The 17,697-nt window shown below is 40.7% G+C and overlaps 1 protein-coding gene across 4 annotated transcripts in view; it reads right to left on the minus strand.

Moving 5' to 3' along the window:
• Positions 1–15,430, minus strand: part of l3mbtl3 (L3MBTL histone methyl-lysine binding protein 3) — an 81,358-nt gene extending 65,928 nt beyond the window's left edge. Inside the window, exons 1-2 of one of the 4 annotated variants that reach the window (XM_007899247.2) lie at positions 15,397–15,430; positions 2,127–2,278 (exon numbers count right to left, since the gene is read on the minus strand). In XM_007899247.2, coding sequence (XP_007897438.1) covers positions 2,127–2,243 — 117 coding nt within the window. In that variant the 5' untranslated portion in view covers positions 2,244–2,278; positions 15,397–15,430. Of the gene's footprint in view, positions 1–2,126; positions 2,279–14,290; positions 14,373–14,875; positions 14,959–15,253; positions 15,374–15,396 lie in introns of those variants that run through there. The other 3 variants (XM_007899246.2, XM_042333280.1, XM_007899248.2) reach the window with 3 other exon arrangements.
• Between the last annotated feature and the right edge of the window lie 2,267 nt (positions 15,431–17,697).

Raw genomic sequence — 17,697 nt, forward strand, 5'->3', positions numbered from 1 at the left:
ACAGAATAGGCAGATGGGGCCTTGGTTTAATATCTCACCTGAAGGACAGCAACTCAATCAATGCAACACACTCCCAGCACTGCACTAGAGTATCAACTTATACTATATCAGTTCCAAGTCATGACGTGGGGCTTGAAGTCACAACCTTCTGACTCAGAGATGAGAGTGCTATTAACAGAGCAGGCACATGAGTCTGACTCTGTTGTTGAAGCCTGATACTTCTATGGCCTTCAGGGAACGGGAATGATAGAGGACACCGAACATTAGACAAATCATCTCCCATCTACCCTTTCATTCTTTTTATTATTTTAAACAAGCCAATCAAATTACCATTCATCTCCTCAGATCTAAGAAATATAACCTGAGTCTACCTAGCCTCTCATCACAGCTAAATCCCTTCATCCCAGGGATTCATCTGGCAAATCATCACTAGTCAAGATCCTTTCACACGTTTTCAAATCCCTTCATCCCCTCGGATCTCTCTACCTATCCTATTCGCTTACGCCCCCATTCCCCCCACCCGCTGCTCCGCTCAGCTGGCTCCAGCCTTCAGTTTGTCCCTCGTCCCCTCCTCTCCACCATCTGTGGCCATGCATTCAGCCACTACGCCCCAAAATCCTGGAACTCTCTCCCTCAATCCCTCTGCCTTGCCCCTCAATCCCTACTTTCAAATCTCGCCTCAAGACCTTCCTTTTTGATCGTGCTTACAGTCACCTCCCCCCTCTCTCTCCCCCTGGCTCGGGGTCAGACTCCGCTACTGTCAAGCCCTCCAGGACACTACCTCATGTGAAGGACACTAAATAAATGCAAGTTGTTGTTGGCCACCCCATAAACCAAGTATATGTTTCCGAAGGCTGGGTGCTCAAAACTCAACACAATACTCCAGATGAGATACAATCATCACCGGGTTAAACTGCAGCAGCACTTTCTTGTTTCTATATTCTAGATCATATGTTGTGAATCCCAGCCACCATTATCCTTTTGATTTCCTTCTGCATTTGGTTGAAACTCATGTGTTTGAATCCTTAAATACCTTTGTTCATCTACCTCCCCAAGTCAACAACAACAACTTGCATTTATATAGCACCCTAAATGCTAGCCGAGCGGAGGCAGCGGGTGGTGGAATGAGGGTAAACAGTTTGGATAGGTAGGGAGTTGCGAGGGAATAAAGTGTTTTGAAAACAAGTGAGAGGATCTTGGAATCGATACGTTCAGTGATTTGGAGACAGTGGAGCCTGGCAAGGACTGGTGTGCAGTCCTTCTCTGTTTGCAAGTTCTTATCTAGCATTCGTATGATTAAACTGTACTACGTCACATTTGCTATTTTAATTTAACTTGCTATAGTTCTATCCACCCTCCTAATTTGTCTTTGTCCATGCCATGACCCGCTCTGCCTTCGCCCACCTCCGCCACATTTCCCGACTCCGCCACTGCTTCACTGCTCAGGCCGCCAAAACACTCATACATGCATTCGTCACATCAAGGCTCAACTACAGAAACTCCCTCCTTGTCGGCCTCCCCAACTCTTCCCTCCACAAGCTGCAGATCATCCAGAACTCTGCAGCTTGTGTCCTATCCCGCACCAGGCTCCGTTACACCATTACCCCCACCCTCGCCTGGCTCCACTGGCTCCCCATCCCTCAGAGAACAGAATTCAAAATCCTCGTCCTCACTTTCAAGACCCTTCTTGGATTTGCCCTCTCCTACCTCTCTGACCTGCTGAACCCCTATCAACCTGTCCTCTCCCTCTGCACAGCAGGCTCCGGTCTGCTCCACGTCTCCCGCCCGACCCACCCTACCATCGACGACTGGGCTTTCAGCCTTTTTGCCCCCACCCTCTGGAACTCCATTCCACATCCCTTCGACTCGCTTCCTCCCTTGCCTCCATCAAGGCATGACTCAAGATCCTCCTTTTGAACATGCCTTCAGCCGCCTTCCTGACTCCCTCAGTCCAATCTATCCCCCCACCTCAGGTCCTGATTCCCGAATGTTCTGCGCCTTGGGACATCCTCTTTACAAATATAATTTTGTTGTTGTTTGTTCCAATGACATTTCTGCTTTCTTTTGCAACATTACTGTCAATTGGATTTTACACAGAAATGTGATTTTGTTTGTTCAATATTTACCTTTAAATCGCTCCCCGGTAGTGTGGCTATCCCATCTTTCCAATCCATAGCACTGAAAACATCGAAGTCCTGGCTGCCGGTAGCAGAGGCGAAGTCACCCACAATGCTCTTCTCCATTGCTGAGGCTCACGGTTCTTATTTCAGCAAAATGTCTATTGACAGCACAAGAAAACACATCAGATGATCATATCAAGTGGCTATGAGGCTGGATAAATGAAATCATTCAAAGGGGAACTGAATATACTCCTGGCAGTAAAACGATGTGAGAAAAGAAATCGAAAATTAATTTAAAAAGAACAACCTTGTGTGACCTAATAATGCTGTATGAACAGCAAAGGCACTCACTCAATGCGTTAAATGTCTTTCTGTACTAAATACTTCTGTTTCTATGACAGTTGTGTAAGAATGGAGTTGAAAATTCCGAATAAAATATTATACTTTAATTTAAATCTTTAATATAATGTTCATTATAAAAGCATTATTTCAGATATTTACCCATTAAATGGTGAAAGAGTTAGTTTAAAGAACTGTCTTCAAAGTGTAGCTAAACATATATTCAGTGGCTGCTGTTTACAATGTTGTCACTATCTATTGTACTACAGTGGAATTTAAGGAATCCCCATTCTTCATAACCAAAAGCTGAACAAACAAAATCACTCGTATTACAATAACAATTTCCTGCATTTATATAGCACCCTTTGTGTAAGATAACACCTTGAAGCGTTTTACGGGGACAGTGTGGGTGCTAGGCATGAACTGATCCCCTTAGTGGGGGGAAAGGTAAGTGGGGTCTACTTGGAGCTGCACTGGCTTGGCAATAGAATGTCAGAATTAAGTCAACCCTCTGTGGCAGTCTCAGTGGTCCAATTCCTGAGCCAATCCAGTCCGCAGTCCTCCAGGGCACTGATGATGACAGACAGACAGAGAGACAGACAGAGAGACAAGCAGAGAGACAGGCAGAGAGCTTCACTCGTTGGCAGGAATGGAGGGCCAGACCAGCCACTGGGAGCAGGGATTCTTCTCACTCAGCTCCTTTTGACCCTGCAAGCCAACGCCCTAAAGGGTAGGATGGTCCTGCCTGGACAAGCAGTGGGAAAGCTTGCCAGACCTTGACCTCGATGACAAGCTATGCGGTTTTAGCAGGTTAAACCCAACGCACACTCTGGGGTCCTGAAGCCTTGGCACTTGCCAAATTGTGCTTAACAATTAGGTAAGAATCAGGTAAGCAGAATGCTTCGCTCTAGTAAGACAGTGTGCATTCTATTCCAGAATTGGGAAATTTCCATGTGTAAGTGGCATACATATATGGAACTCTCAGTCATGTTTGGATACGCTTAAGCAGGGTAATGGGCTTCAACATGTGTCAAGCACCCAGCTGACCAAAAATAAAACAGAAAAGAGTGGGGTAGGAGAAGATCATAGCGACAGCCACTAAACAGAATATCGAACAGTTTTCAGTCTTCAGCTCATCCACTCTGTTCTTTAACTTTTCTCCTCTTCAAGAATCTATTTGATTCAATCCCTTTTAAAAGAACAGATACACACTGTCTCAACTACAGTTTGTGGGCAGAGAACTGCACGTTTCAACTACCTTCTGTGTAAATACATTTTATCTAACCTCCTATTGAATTCTTTGGTGCATATCTTAAATTTATGTTCTCTACTTAATGCCATGTTAACCGTGGAAATAATCTATTACTATTTATCCTAACACAACCTTTCGTTATCTTGTAAACCTTTACAACAACAAGAAGATTGTATTTATAGAGCGCCTTTCACGTCGGGAGGACGTCCCAAGGCACTGGACAGTTGGGTTGGGACCCGAGCAGGGGGGAAATGATCAGGGTGAGGGGAGGGAAGGGAGAGATGAGGAGGGGGTAGAGAGTCGAGAGGGGAGGTGAAGGCACGGTTGCAGAGAACCAGGTCATCCCTTAACCTTCTTAGTTCTAGTAAAAGAAAAGCCCTAACATCTAACTTTTTCTTCAACACTAAATCCTCTCATCCCTGGTAACATCCCACAATTCACCTTTCTATTGATTTTATAGGTATCCAAAACTGTACAAAACATTCCAACTGTGTCTGAACCAAAAGATTGTTTAAGTGTACCATTATCTCCTTACCTTTCGAAAATCAAATGTTAATGTGCAACACTTATGGTACACAAATATACAGATTGTTACAAAGGAGAATTGTGTCATACTGACAGAGTTTTCATATAACTCAGTCATTGGGACTTCACCATCATAAAATGCTTTGTTGGACTGCTTCAAATTCTACAACATTTAAATAGTTTGGCATAAATGTCCAATTGACATTAAAATAAACATATCTTCATTCAGAGAAATAGGCAAAATCAGTTCCTCAGATATAATGTTAAAAGGGTACAATTTGAAAGCACTCAAGGGTTAAATTTAAAATTAAAAGTTAATAACAACTGCAGCATGGGAAATAAGAAATACACAACTTTTAAACCAGCTTTAGTGCTTATTCGATCAATTCACTTAGTAAAATCTTGGGCCAATGTGTAGCACGGGTTATTGCAACCAGAAGTTGCTCAGCATGTGCCTGAACTCAGCATCTACTTCATTACTCACCCACAGTCAAGCCAACGTAAATACTGTCCAATGCTTAAGCGTCCTACTTTACATTAAAGCAAACGTTTTTAAAAGAAACCTGTTTTAGCACCACAGCAAAAGACATATAAACAGTATACACTCTTGTAAAGTGTGCAACTTAGATAACAGACATAGATAATTGTAAGGGAAGAAATGAATTCAATAAAAAGTGCTTTGATTAAGGATGAGTCCTTTAATAGCAAACCCAATCCCTGTATACTCACTGCATGGAGCGTTGGTTATCAGAATTTGCTTTGCACTGTTTTCTGAGTTTGTTGACGATCCTAACCTTGAACGTGTATCTTCCACGTATGTAATACCCTGCTGTACTACCAAACTAACATTGAGAAGTTCTAAATCTACTACAACGCAAACATGCTCTTTTTTAAAAAAAGTTGGGACAATATTTAGAGACTTGAACATTAATCTCTGCTACTGCTTCAACTTCTCAGTGCAAAACAGTGTATGTTGAAATACAACAATTTAAACAGTGGCTGTTTTTGATGCAGTTCAGTCTACAAATATTGACGAATACACAAATACTGTAATCACTTCCTGTGCAAAAGAAACATAACTGCAACCAAAACTGGAAGTGATGTCACCAACCAGCTTGGGATTCTTCCCAGTTCCATGAGCATCTGTTAAATCTTTTGCCCAGTGCGAAGATCAAAACGTTTAATTACTTTTTAATGTTCTCATCTATTTTTCCCACCTTTCTCTAACCTCATTGTTTCTTGATACCAGATTCACTATAAGTTTCTCCCATCCCAGTGCCTCACCAGTGGTTTTGTTTTTTTCCTCAAACTCTTACTAATGGCCCCAAACTAAATGCTCTCATCCCTGAATTTGTTTGACACTGGAGCTAAAAAGCCCTCCTAGAGAAAACGAGGGTTCACAAAGTCAACATGACCTACATGGGATACCCTGCCAGAAATGCACTTTATGTGCCAAGGTGCTTTTTCTAGTCACAAGGCACCAGTAACTCTAATGCTTTCTAGAGGAGTACTTTTCCGTCGCCACTATTATTTGATACATTATTGGACTTTTTCATTAATACAGATTCATGCTGCCTGATTACCTATCTTGGTAAATTATTAGAAACTTTTAAAAACCTCTTGAGTTACTAGTTTCCTATTTCCTAGTATCTGCTCTATTGCTGACTTTGTACCAATAGTCTGTGAGTTTTAGCACACTGGTCACTGTGGTCACTGCGAGTTCCTAGATGACCATTGTCACTGGACTTCTGCCGCAGTAACAACTACACATTTCCCATTCATTGTAGATAATTGCCACTATCTAAATAATAGTAACAGTACCAGCAAGAAATATCAGGAGAAATCTCATCATTTATTCATGTGCAGCTCTGGTAGATACAGGACTATGTGGAGGTTCTGCATATAAGCAAAATGTATAATGTTATCTTGTAGACAGTATGACAACTTCACATGTTCCACACATGCAAACACCAGGATATTTAAATATGATAATAATATTAAAATAATAATCTTTTCATTTGATGTAGGACCTCATCACGTCTAGAGAGATCTCAAAATGCTTCCCATGATTTTACTAGGATGTGTAGTGACTGTGAATTTGTGGATAAATGCGGTAGCTAATTTGCAAACAGCGATGTTCCACCAACAGCCATAAAGAGAATGATCAACTTTATTTGGAGGATTCTTGGTGAGGACAGCAGGAGAAACTCCCTTCCCTTTTCAAATAATTCCAAGGGATCTTTAACATCTGCCTGAATTGGCCTTGGTTTTAGATCTCACCCAAAAGATGGCACCTCCAACAATGCTGTATTCCCCCAGCAGAGTATTGGAGTGTCAGCCCAAACTGTGAGTTCAAAATCTCAAAAGTTGTGGGTTTGGACTCAAGAGGCAAGATTGCTACCAACTAAGTCTGGTCGGCACCTGACATCTAAAGACTAGGACTGCACTATGAGCGATTTTCCAGTGTCAACATGCCACTTCTCTTAAAACAAAATTATCACGTGCTGCACTTGGTAAAGAAGCTAGATTCCCCCATGCTCGGGTCCTGACCCCCGACTGTCCAGCATCTTGGGATGTCCTCCCAACATGAAAGGCGCTCTATAAATGTAATTTTGTTGTAGATTAAAACACTGGGTGTGCTCCATGTTTGTTATTTTAATGAGCTGACTTCAACTTTGGGTTATTCTGAAAAGACTTGGAAGTACTTACTTTCTTGAAATTATAAAGAATTTAAAGTGATTTTACTTTTTTGAAGCAGTGTTTCCTAAGACCCTACATCTAGCTCCCAATCAGTTGTGTGCAAAATGCTTTGATATGTTTTTTTGGTATGAAAGGCACTATATAAATGTAAATTGTTATTTTTGTCAATTTCTTGCTTCTGAATACGCTGAATCTTGCTGGGATAAAGATTCATGGGTATCATCAGGTACAATGTACAAATAGCCATTTATTAGTCAATGAATGCTCCTAGGCTATTTGATGGTGGGGGTCATCACAGCCAAGCCAAATCCTGACCTCACCTATCATTACTGCATAAGTTCCTTTAAAGAGAAATCTTTGGGCAGCAATCAGCGACATGAAACCTGGTTGATTTTGCCTTTCCCTAACCAACAAGCCAGCTACAGTGCCTCCAACTGCTTTCCTGGCTAAGGTTAGTCAACTAACAGCAACAAATTACACTTGTTTAGCGCCCTTCATGTCAGAAAGACGTCCCAACCTAAACCAAGCAGTGCCTTTATCCATCAGACCACTGAGTGAACTGCTAAGGTTGCTCTTTTTAAACAACACTTAATTTCAAAGAAAAAATAGCTGTATCATATCTATTAACTGGATTACACGCCATCTCCATCACTATATAATTGTGCTGGTATAATACTTAAATAGGACTTGGAAAAGATTGCCACTGGCGATGTAAGGTGAGAGCTATCGCTCTTGAAATGTTTTTTTTAAACCAGGCAGCTGATCAATAAATTCAATCTAAATTAATTTCTTCAAACTCATGAAATTCAATTTATCTTCAGCCTTAATTGGTTTCTCAATATGTATAGTAATTCAGCCTTTGCTTTTTCTGCTACTGATTTAAGGAACTAACTGGCTTATTAGTAACACTCTCATCAGTATGCCAGCTGTACATATTGTATGTGATCATTCATTATTGGAACACACTTGGTATCATAACTGGTTCAGTCATTCATTCCTTTAATTTTAATACAATTTATTTTGCATTATTAATTAACTGATTTATATCTAGTTTGTAGTATGCCATGGTAAATATGAACTATTTATCTATGCTTCCATTATTACTAATCATAAATTGCTGTGAACAAAGTCATGAATGACTAGTTTGAAGGAGGATTATTGACCAAACGGAATTGCAGGTTTTCTCTGAACACTGATTTTTTTTCAAAGAACTGATATGGACAAAATTGATTGAATGGCCTCCTCAGGGCAGTACAATTCTAAAATTCTATGATTTACAGTCTTGGGGAAGAATTTCCTAAACTGAAAAATGATTGGGTCTTCAAATAGTCATTGCATATTTTAGATGTCGGTGTAACCACAGAGTAAATCTAATGTACTTACAGTGCATTTAGTGGATCCAAGGTAACAATTAATGGCACCCATTACCCAGAGCTACAAACTAATGGTTGATTACTAATTTTCATGAACTCAAAACCCAATAGACAATTTTTTTAAATATATGGAGAATATTAAAGTTTCTGGCTGGTCCCTCAATGAATAAATTAGGTTGCAGTATGTCATCGCCTTGCGATGTCCTCCCGATGTGATAGGTGCTATACAAATGTAATTTTGTTGTTGTCATATTACAATTATATGGACCCTAGTTGTAGCCTACGCTTATGGAAGACAGAACTCACAACAACTTATTGAGTATTCATCTCTTCATCGCAGCTTATTGCTATTTTTACAGTCAAATCACTTTACAAATCATAAATTATCTATTAAAAGTAACTAAAAATTTATTTCATACAATCCTAAAAAGTAACATGGCTCCAAATTTGCTATTTGCAATTTTTTGGTTTATAAACTGGATCAGTGGAAACCAAGTGGGAAAAAAATAAATTCTAATGATTGTAGCACAGCAAAAATTTATCTGATGTACAATCACAAATGTTGTGCATTTTACCCTTTTTGTTATAGTACATTTAAATTGTATTGTGCGTCTAAACTGCAGGCTGAGGTAGGCGAAAGGACTTTGCTGCATTTTTAGCTGTCATACCTGCCACAAACACTAACAGGGTACACAAGACTGCAATACGTAGCACAAGAGATGTACAGATGGATAAGGGTCTTTGGCCCATTTGATCTCATTCACCCAGAGTACTCACCATAACCAATACAAGATCAAAATGTTTCTTAAATGAAGCATTTTTGGTAATCAATCACAGCTATTGATTATCCTCTGGATATAGAGATATTTCCTAATCCTTATCCAAAAACTGCCCTTCACAAACTTGAATCGCTGTGGTCTTTTTCCTGGTGTCTTTGTTGCTGCATCGATTGATTTGCTTAAGTGTTAGATGAAAAGTAAGGGCATTAAGCAATATATTATAATGCTTGCATTTCATACAGTGCTTTATCACGTCTTTGAGACGTTGCAGGATATACTGTAAAGTGATATAAGGAGAAAAGATGAGGAAATGGGATGACAATATCTGCCATGTTCCAATAAAATAGTGGAATAGGCTCATTGCATTTGAATGGCCCACTCCTATTCCAATGTTACTATGCTTTGGGGCATCTAAAACTTTTATTCTGAGGTTAATTTTCCTATCACATTTAGCAACTTATATACATCCATAAGGTCCAATTTACAACATCTCTTTTCAAGGCCCAAGTGTCCCTGTCATTCTTGATATCTCATCCCTCCAAATGAAGAAATCATCCTTTTTGTTCTCTTTTGCACTTCCATGGTCCTCACACACCCCTCTATTCACAGCAACCAAAACTGTATGGAGTACTCCAAGTACGAGCTAACCAGAGCACGATGTCACTTGAACATGCCTATTGGGCATCTGAACTCAACAGATTTAGTCACATGGCGCACCATATTCTGCATCTTGTTTATTGCTGCCTTACCCTGTTAGGACATGTAAAAAAGCTGTGTCAAAGAACACCAAAACATTTCAAACTTTATTCTTCTTTGAATGCTTTTCGCAAATCCACCATCTTATTATGAAAAGGAGATTTCTTTTAATGGACCTTGTGAAGCTGCTTCCAACCTGACAAATTTCTAACAAGGCTACTGCAAAGGGTGGCCTGATGGATATTCATTCTGTTTGCTTTTTGTCGTCAATAAACATACATATAGGTGCTTTGAGGCATTGAAAGGTATATGTTATAATGGAGACCATTCCCTTAATTTAAAAAAATCAATCAACCTATAGTTTTAGTAGTGCAATATGTTGTTTAATGTACCCAATAAGAGAGCAGCTCAATTTGTTCACTGTATCCCATCCTTAAAAACAGGGAATCTAACTAAATATTAATTTCAAAGATAAAAAGTCTGATACACCTACTGCCACAGAACGTCTCTTTTTAATCCTGAAATCCTATGGTCATTTATTTCTACAAGTCATTGATATGGTTAGGACCACATGGTTCTTTTGTTACTCCTGTCATTATTGGGCAGTGAGGAATTATTGTCTAGACACCTCCCACTTTGAGCGCGTGTCTAAAGTACTTATAATCAGGTTTGCATTCAATTGCCCTTGTCCTTGTCCCCATCCTAATGGTTTCTGGCTAATCCAATTAGTCAAGTGGAGGTAAGCTTAGTCAAAATCTTTTTTTCCTCTTATTCGTATGAGAAGCTTTGAAACGAGATGAGCGTCTGTAGTTTGAGTCTTATAATAAAGAGCAATGCTCTTTCTAACAAGACTACATAATGTTACTTCTTACAGAACTAATCTTATTGATTATAATAATAATAATCCTTGTATTTGGTCTAGTGCCTTATCACGTCGGAAGGAAGTCTCAAGGCACTCCACGGATTTACTGTAAAGTGGAGTGATTATGTAATTGTAGGCAAATATGGCAGCACAATTTGCACAGTAATGTCCCAGAAACAGCCATGGAACAAATTACCAATTTTATTTGGGAGATTGTCGGCCAGGACAACAGGAGAACTCTCCTTTTTTCAATACTGCCATGGGATCTTTAACATCCACCTGAACACACAGATCAAACCTCACTTTAACATCTCATCCAAAGGACGGCACCTGCGACAATGAAACATACTCTCTCTCAGCACTGCATTGGAGTGTCATCTTAGAGTATGTGAGTTCATGTCCCAACGTGGGATTTGAACCCACAACCTGACTCAGGGTGCTACCACTACTCTAAGTTGTACCTTCTCTCTGCATGAATCTTATTGCTCACTTCAACAACTGTTGTTGCCAAACAAGCCTTAACATGCAGGATATAAACCCTCACCAAAGTTTTAAGATCCTGACAAGAGGGATTCTTGTAGTATCTAGCATGCTGGGGTTAGTAATATTTACCCTGAAAATCATGCCAATTGCCATAATCACTCTCCTGGATTCCGTATGAAACACATAATTGAATCAGTAAATATGGTAACAATACACAGTAGTTTTGATCCAACTTTTAAACAATATTTATCACACAAAGAGTGGTCATCCCAGTAATAACGGTATGCACTTAGAATACAATTTTTTAAAAATGTTCTAATAGAGTAGGAAAGTGCAGAATCTTTCCTAACTCTCACAGGGTACTGTTTATCAGTCTGACCTGGATTCTTTGCTGAGGAGAAACAAATCAAATTGCTCATGTTAAATATGCTGAAAGTCTGTAATGCCCCTCTATGAGTGCACAAACCAGTTTGGCTCAGATAGCAGCACTCTTGCCCCTGGATCAGAGTCGTGTTGAGGACTTGGAGCTCATAATCTAGATTGACCCTACAATGCTGCATTGTTGGAGGTGCTGTTCTTCAGATGAGATATTAAACTGAAGTCCTATCTACCTATTCAGTACAGTGGATGATAAAAACCCATGATACTATTTAAAAATAAGAGTTTCCCTGATCGACAAACCTCCAATGAACTTGGTTATTTACTTCCTGTCTGTTTCTGGGACATTGCTATATGCAAATTGTCTGCTGTTTGTCTATGCCTACAGTTATAGTTGCCACATTTAACAGTAATTACTGTGAGAAGTTTTGAAATAAGGCACAAATGCAAGTACATTATTATCATTATTAAAGACGGTGGCTGAAGATAACATATAGCAAGTTCTTCCTTTTCCTTTATCTTGTCCAGAACAGTAGAACCAAAGGACCCAGCCTGTGAATGAAGGGGGTAAATTCAGAACGAATCTGTGGAAACACTACCTCAGTGAGCGCATGGAACAGGCTTCCTGGGGAGACGGAAGAAGCAGAAAGTGCTGATTCATTCAAGAACAAATTAGATAGATTTCTATTCAGAAATAATATCTTGGGATATAATGTAGAGTTTGGGGCAAGATATGTCATGTGACTGCCAGGATGGTGGAAGGTGAACTGGATGGACCTTGGTTTTCCTTCGCCTAGCAAATTATGTTCTTATGTTACAGGAAGTGTATTTAAAAGGGCATCAGGTTTAAAATAGTTAGTGCAGGACAGATTTGGTACAAAATCCTCATTCGTTACTACTCGCTGATTGCAAGAAGCACCCGAGGAGAAGCAGCGGGTTAGGTTAATTGCTGCCATGCACAAGACGATTCAAACTATTATTTCTCCTTGTGGAAAAGTTACCACTGCTGAAAGGACAGGTCTTGCTTGAAAATTAAATACACATTTCCCAAGATTATTCCTTGATGGCTAAACTCACTCAATTAACAAGGCAGCAATGATGTAAATTCTTAGGTAAAGTGTCTAAACCCAAAGGCTGCCTGAAACCATTTCTCAAGTAGTATGAGGTACAGTAGCAGATGCAATAGGTATCTATCACACCATCTCACCTGTAGGAAGGTAATAGGTGGGACTGACTGCATTGATTCCACTGACATTAAACTGTATAATGAACAACAGAAAATACAATAAAACACTCTCATGGGAGACACAGCAGATAAAATAGAAAGCCCCTTTCAGACACGGGGTAAATAGATTCCCACATCTTAAAGTAACCAACGTCCAGCATCGACTTCAGGAAATATACTTTGAATAGGATCACTCGCCTTACAATATGGTGTTTGTGTGTTGTCAATTGTGTTAAAAGTTTGATCTCTGGTTGTGCCACTGCACAAGGCACCACTTGGGGTCGCCCCACACCACTTGATAGATACACATATATATATTTATATATAAATAAATAAAAAAAACATGTTTTGCACTTGAAAGTTTCCAGGATCCTCTCAAACTATGTTGTTTCAAATTACAAACAGCAAAAGAAAGGACAGCTTTTATGGAGGGCGACTTTAATGTCATTACCTCCCCTGTTTTAGCTTCAGACTGTGGAATAACTTAAACGTTACTCCAAACCTTTTTTTTGGGGGGGGGAGGGGGGGGGGGATTTAACAAAAAAACACACACAACAGGAAAAGCACAATTTCGAAATGTCGAGACTTGAGCATTTAACAGGTCATTTCAACACAATTTGACAAGAAATGTAACTTGATGAGGGAGTTCTGATCATTTTTTTCTGGGGTGTGTGTGTGTGTGTGTGTGGGAGGGTGGGGGGGGGGGTGTTAGAGTGGCAAATAAAACCTGTCACTGACTCCTCCTGACACAGTGTGAGTGTGGAGGGAGGGAGAGAGGGAGAGGAAAGGCAGTTCATTTATATGTAGATTTATAGAAAACACACCCAACACCAAATCCTGGAGAAATTTCACTATTTTTAAATTGCACCTCAAAAAGACTTGATATGCAACAAGAACATTAATTCCCACCCCAACCCACCCCCCCCAAAAAAAGTGCCAGCATTTAGCATTCCCCCCACCCAGTTGCACACAAAAAAAACCCCCAAAAAACCATGTCATGTCTCGTCTCCTCCTTTCCCCCCTCTCCCTCTCTCTGAGATTTCTCTTCCTCAAAACACTTCTTGTATTTTATTTTATTTTATTTTATGAGGGGAGGGGGGGGGGGGGGGGCAGTGGCTCAAAATGGCGGAGTCTATATTGAATGTTAAAGGCCTAAAAAAAAAGGAAGGGGGAGACACGTTGCATTTAAAACGCTTGTGTGTGTGTGTGTGAGAGAGAGAGAGAGAGTGTGTGAGAGAGTGTGTGAGTGTCTCTCCTCTCTCCCTGTCTGTTGCCTGTGTTAGAGACACCACATACCCGGGGGGGGGAGAGGGGGGTGGAGGGGGTACAAGGCATCGCCCAGACGTCCAGCAAAGGACAAATGGGGACCAAAGTGATGTGAGGAGCAGCTGCTGCTGCTCTGTCTCAATGTTATTAATATTATTATTATTAATATTATTATTATTAATATTATTTCAACACAATGGTAACGCGCACAGTAATAACGCGCACCGCAATAATCATCAATAGCCATCACCACCATCATCATCATCAATAATCATCATCATCATCATCTTACATTTCTGACCCCCAAAACAACACCCCATTTGCATTTTTTTTGCTGTAATGCATTTGTGTTCCGGCTTTATTTGCGGTTTTGCGAGGATCTCTCTCTCTCTCTCTCTTTCTCTTTTTCTCTCTCTTTCTCTCTATTTGTCTATCTATTTGGGTCTTTCTCTCTCTCTCTGTCTGTCTCTGCAATTTATTACCTTCCTCCTCTCTCCCCCTCTCACACACTCACTCACACGCACTCTCTCTCTGTCTCTCTCTAATAATTAAAATTATTTTTTTCTCCGAAATGCTGGAGTGAGTGAGTGAGTGAGTGAGTGAGTGGAGAGTGAGAGACTGTTCTGCTCTCCCTGCACCAGCTCTCACACTCTCTCTCTCTCTCTCTCTCTCACACACTCACTCACTCAGTCTCTCTCTCTCACTCACTCACTCTCTCTCTCCCACTGCAACTACTTTTTTAAACGCAAGTTTTAACAGCGAACGGGCAAACACTGAAGGTAAAAAAAAAACGGGAGAGGAGAGACACACACACACACAGAGAGAGGAGAGAGAGAGGGGGGGAGAGAGGGAAGGGGGAAATAAACAAGTGGCATACCTTTGTGGGAGGGGGGGAAAGAGAGAGGGAGGAGGGAGGAGGAGTGCACAGGGCTATTTGTCCTGAGATGTCCGAGAGGCTTCGTCCTGGTGTAATTTTTTTTCTTCTTCCTCTCCTTCTCTCTCTCCTTCTCTCCTTCTCTCTCTTTCTCTTGCTTTCTCCCCCCCCCCCCCTTTCTCTTTCTCTCTCTCTCTCTCTCTCTTTCTTTCTTTTTCTCTCTCTCTCTTCTTTTTTTTGGGGAGGGAGGGAGGGAATGGGGAAGAGAGAAGAAGGACAAACGAGAGAAGGGGAAAAAAATAATACATTTTTTTTTCCCCCACACCCCCCCACACCCGCACCGGAAAAAAAAATATCAAACAAAATTGCACCGTTTCTTACCCAAATTCTGTCACGAGTATAATATATAAAAAAAAGCCCTCCGGGGGTGGCCCAGTGCGCAGGCGCGCACGACAGACAGCTGCTGAGCGAGGAACTGCAGAGAGAGAGAGAGAGAGAGGAGAGACTGGAGGGGAGTCACTCACACAGTCACTTCACTCCAGCTCCTCACCCCACCTTCTGTGGGCTTCTGCTTTGCAAAACCCCTTTTTCTCTCTCTCTCTTCCTTTCCCTATTTGCATATCATCTTCTCGGTGTCGTTTCCCTTCCCCTCTCCCCTCCCCTCCCCTCCCTCCCCAAACACAATGCACAGTTTTTTTTTGTGTGTGTGCATATTATATATATATATATATATATGTATATATATGTGTGTGTGTGTGTGCATATTATATAAATATAGATATATGTGTGTGTGTAGGACTGGAATCGAAACCTGCGCGTATTAATTCAAAACCTGGACTACATTTAGCCCGAGGAAATGCTGCAAAAAAAAATTTTTTTTACACACACACACACACGGCGAGGAAGGAACTTGCTCGCATCCATGTCCTTAAAAGAGTTATTTACACCACAACCTGGTGTGCCTTTTTTTCCCCCCCGGACCCGCATTTCCTTATTGCAAAGCTGATCTCTCTCTCTCTCTCTCTCTCTCCTGCTTTTGCTCCCCCCCCCCTTCGCAGAAGAGGTCGATTTGATTCCAAACGCTTTTTTGCTCCCCTCTTTATCGTCTGAAGTGGTTTCGCAAGTTTCAGCAGATAGATACTATTACCTTCTTTCGGGTATGAGTTGGCAGGGAGCAGCTCTGCAATGTGCACAAAAGTATGCAAACAGAGCTGAGACATTATCACAGAAATTGCTCAGCTTAGTGAAAGGTTAGGCATAGTTTTGCTAAAGTGCAGCTGAGATTTTTTTTTGGGGGGGTGGGGGTTGAAATTTGCAAGAATGTTCACGGGTATGGAAGTAAAATTTGCAGGACAGTTTCTCCACGGTAATTGTGCTCCATTCATAAAATCCATACTTTTTTTTTAATAACACAAATGTGGAAGAATTAATATAAATATGGGATGATTCACTAAAGCCGCAGGAGTGTCATGGATCATCACGCTGATGCACATTGAAGGAGGAATAATAACCGCTCCCCAATTTCCCAACAAGTTTGTTCAGTGAGCCACTGAACTTCCTGCCACACAGGTTGGGAAGTTTTCCCAGATTCAATCCTTGGGTCTGCTCTACACCAAAACAACAACAACAATTTGCATTTTGTATAGCGCCGCTCATGCAAGGTAACGTCCCAGAGCGCTTGGTGCTAAGGTAGATGATCAAAGCAAGGGAGACATTAGCCGTGCTAAACTGGTCCTACTGAGAGAAAAAGTTAGCTTGGATTCCCGTTCCTATTAGTTATCCAACAACCTTAGCCTGAGGTCCACCACGCCTGATGTCGGGAGATGATAGGATAAGTTACGGTTGTGATTCCGTCTGCGATCAAATAGCCATTCAAGGTTGACACTTGAATAATGAGCATTGAGCAAGAAGATGGAATTTGACTGACGCTGAGGAACTTTAGTTTTAGCTCAGTAGAAGAAAAACGTTAGCAAAACTCTTCGGGAAAGACAGGAAGAAAATTGGAGGAGAAAATTGCCAAAAGACAGGGAAAAGAAGCTTTGAGTATTAGTATTCAAAAAAATCTATGACTGTTTGTGAAACACTGCTGTGTGCAATTGGCCCACAAAATACACAGTCACTCCACTTTATAATAGATTCTGTGAAGCACTTTGATACATCTCAAGGACATGATAAGGTGCTATATTAAATGCAAGGATTATTATTATTATGGTAAAGCTCCTATTGATCAACTGGATAAATGCCCTGACACAAGGCCATACAAACATGAATCTCACCCTTCAGCCGAGGCAGCAGTTGGGCACTACAGTTGACTTGGTTAGTGTAAGGATTGTAAAACAGAATTGCCATTCTTAAGCTCCAGAAATTCTTGCTGAAAGGTTGCTTGTGTAGGTATCACGTGACGGTAGGATCAAGCTTGGCTATGAAACACCCTAAAATCAAATAGTCTCCTAACATTTGCTGTTAGATCAACAACACCAACTTGCATTTATATAGCACACTTCATGCAGTTAGCATTTTGCAGAGCTGAAACATGATGTCATTTGATGCTGAGCCAAGGAGAGAGGGAAGATAACCATAGCCATGGTTGAAGAGGAAAGTCTTCAGGTGCAATCTGAATAGAGGGAATAAGACAGAGGCAGGAAGTTAGTCTAACTTAATAAAAATGCAATTTCTTTATAGGTATGTGGGGACTTGAATAGTTGGTACTGTTTTCACTGGAGAAGAGAACGTTGAGGGGGAATCTAACAGGGTTTCAAAATTATTAATTGTTTACTAGTGTAAAAAACGGTTGTTGCAACTGATAGACGAATGAATAACAAAAG

The sequence above is a fragment of the Callorhinchus milii genome, unplaced genomic scaffold (assembly GCF_018977255.1).
Source record: "Callorhinchus milii isolate IMCB2004 unplaced genomic scaffold, IMCB_Cmil_1.0 Scaffold3, whole genome shotgun sequence".
Classification (NCBI taxonomy): Eukaryota; Metazoa; Chordata; class Chondrichthyes; order Chimaeriformes; family Callorhinchidae; genus Callorhinchus; species Callorhinchus milii.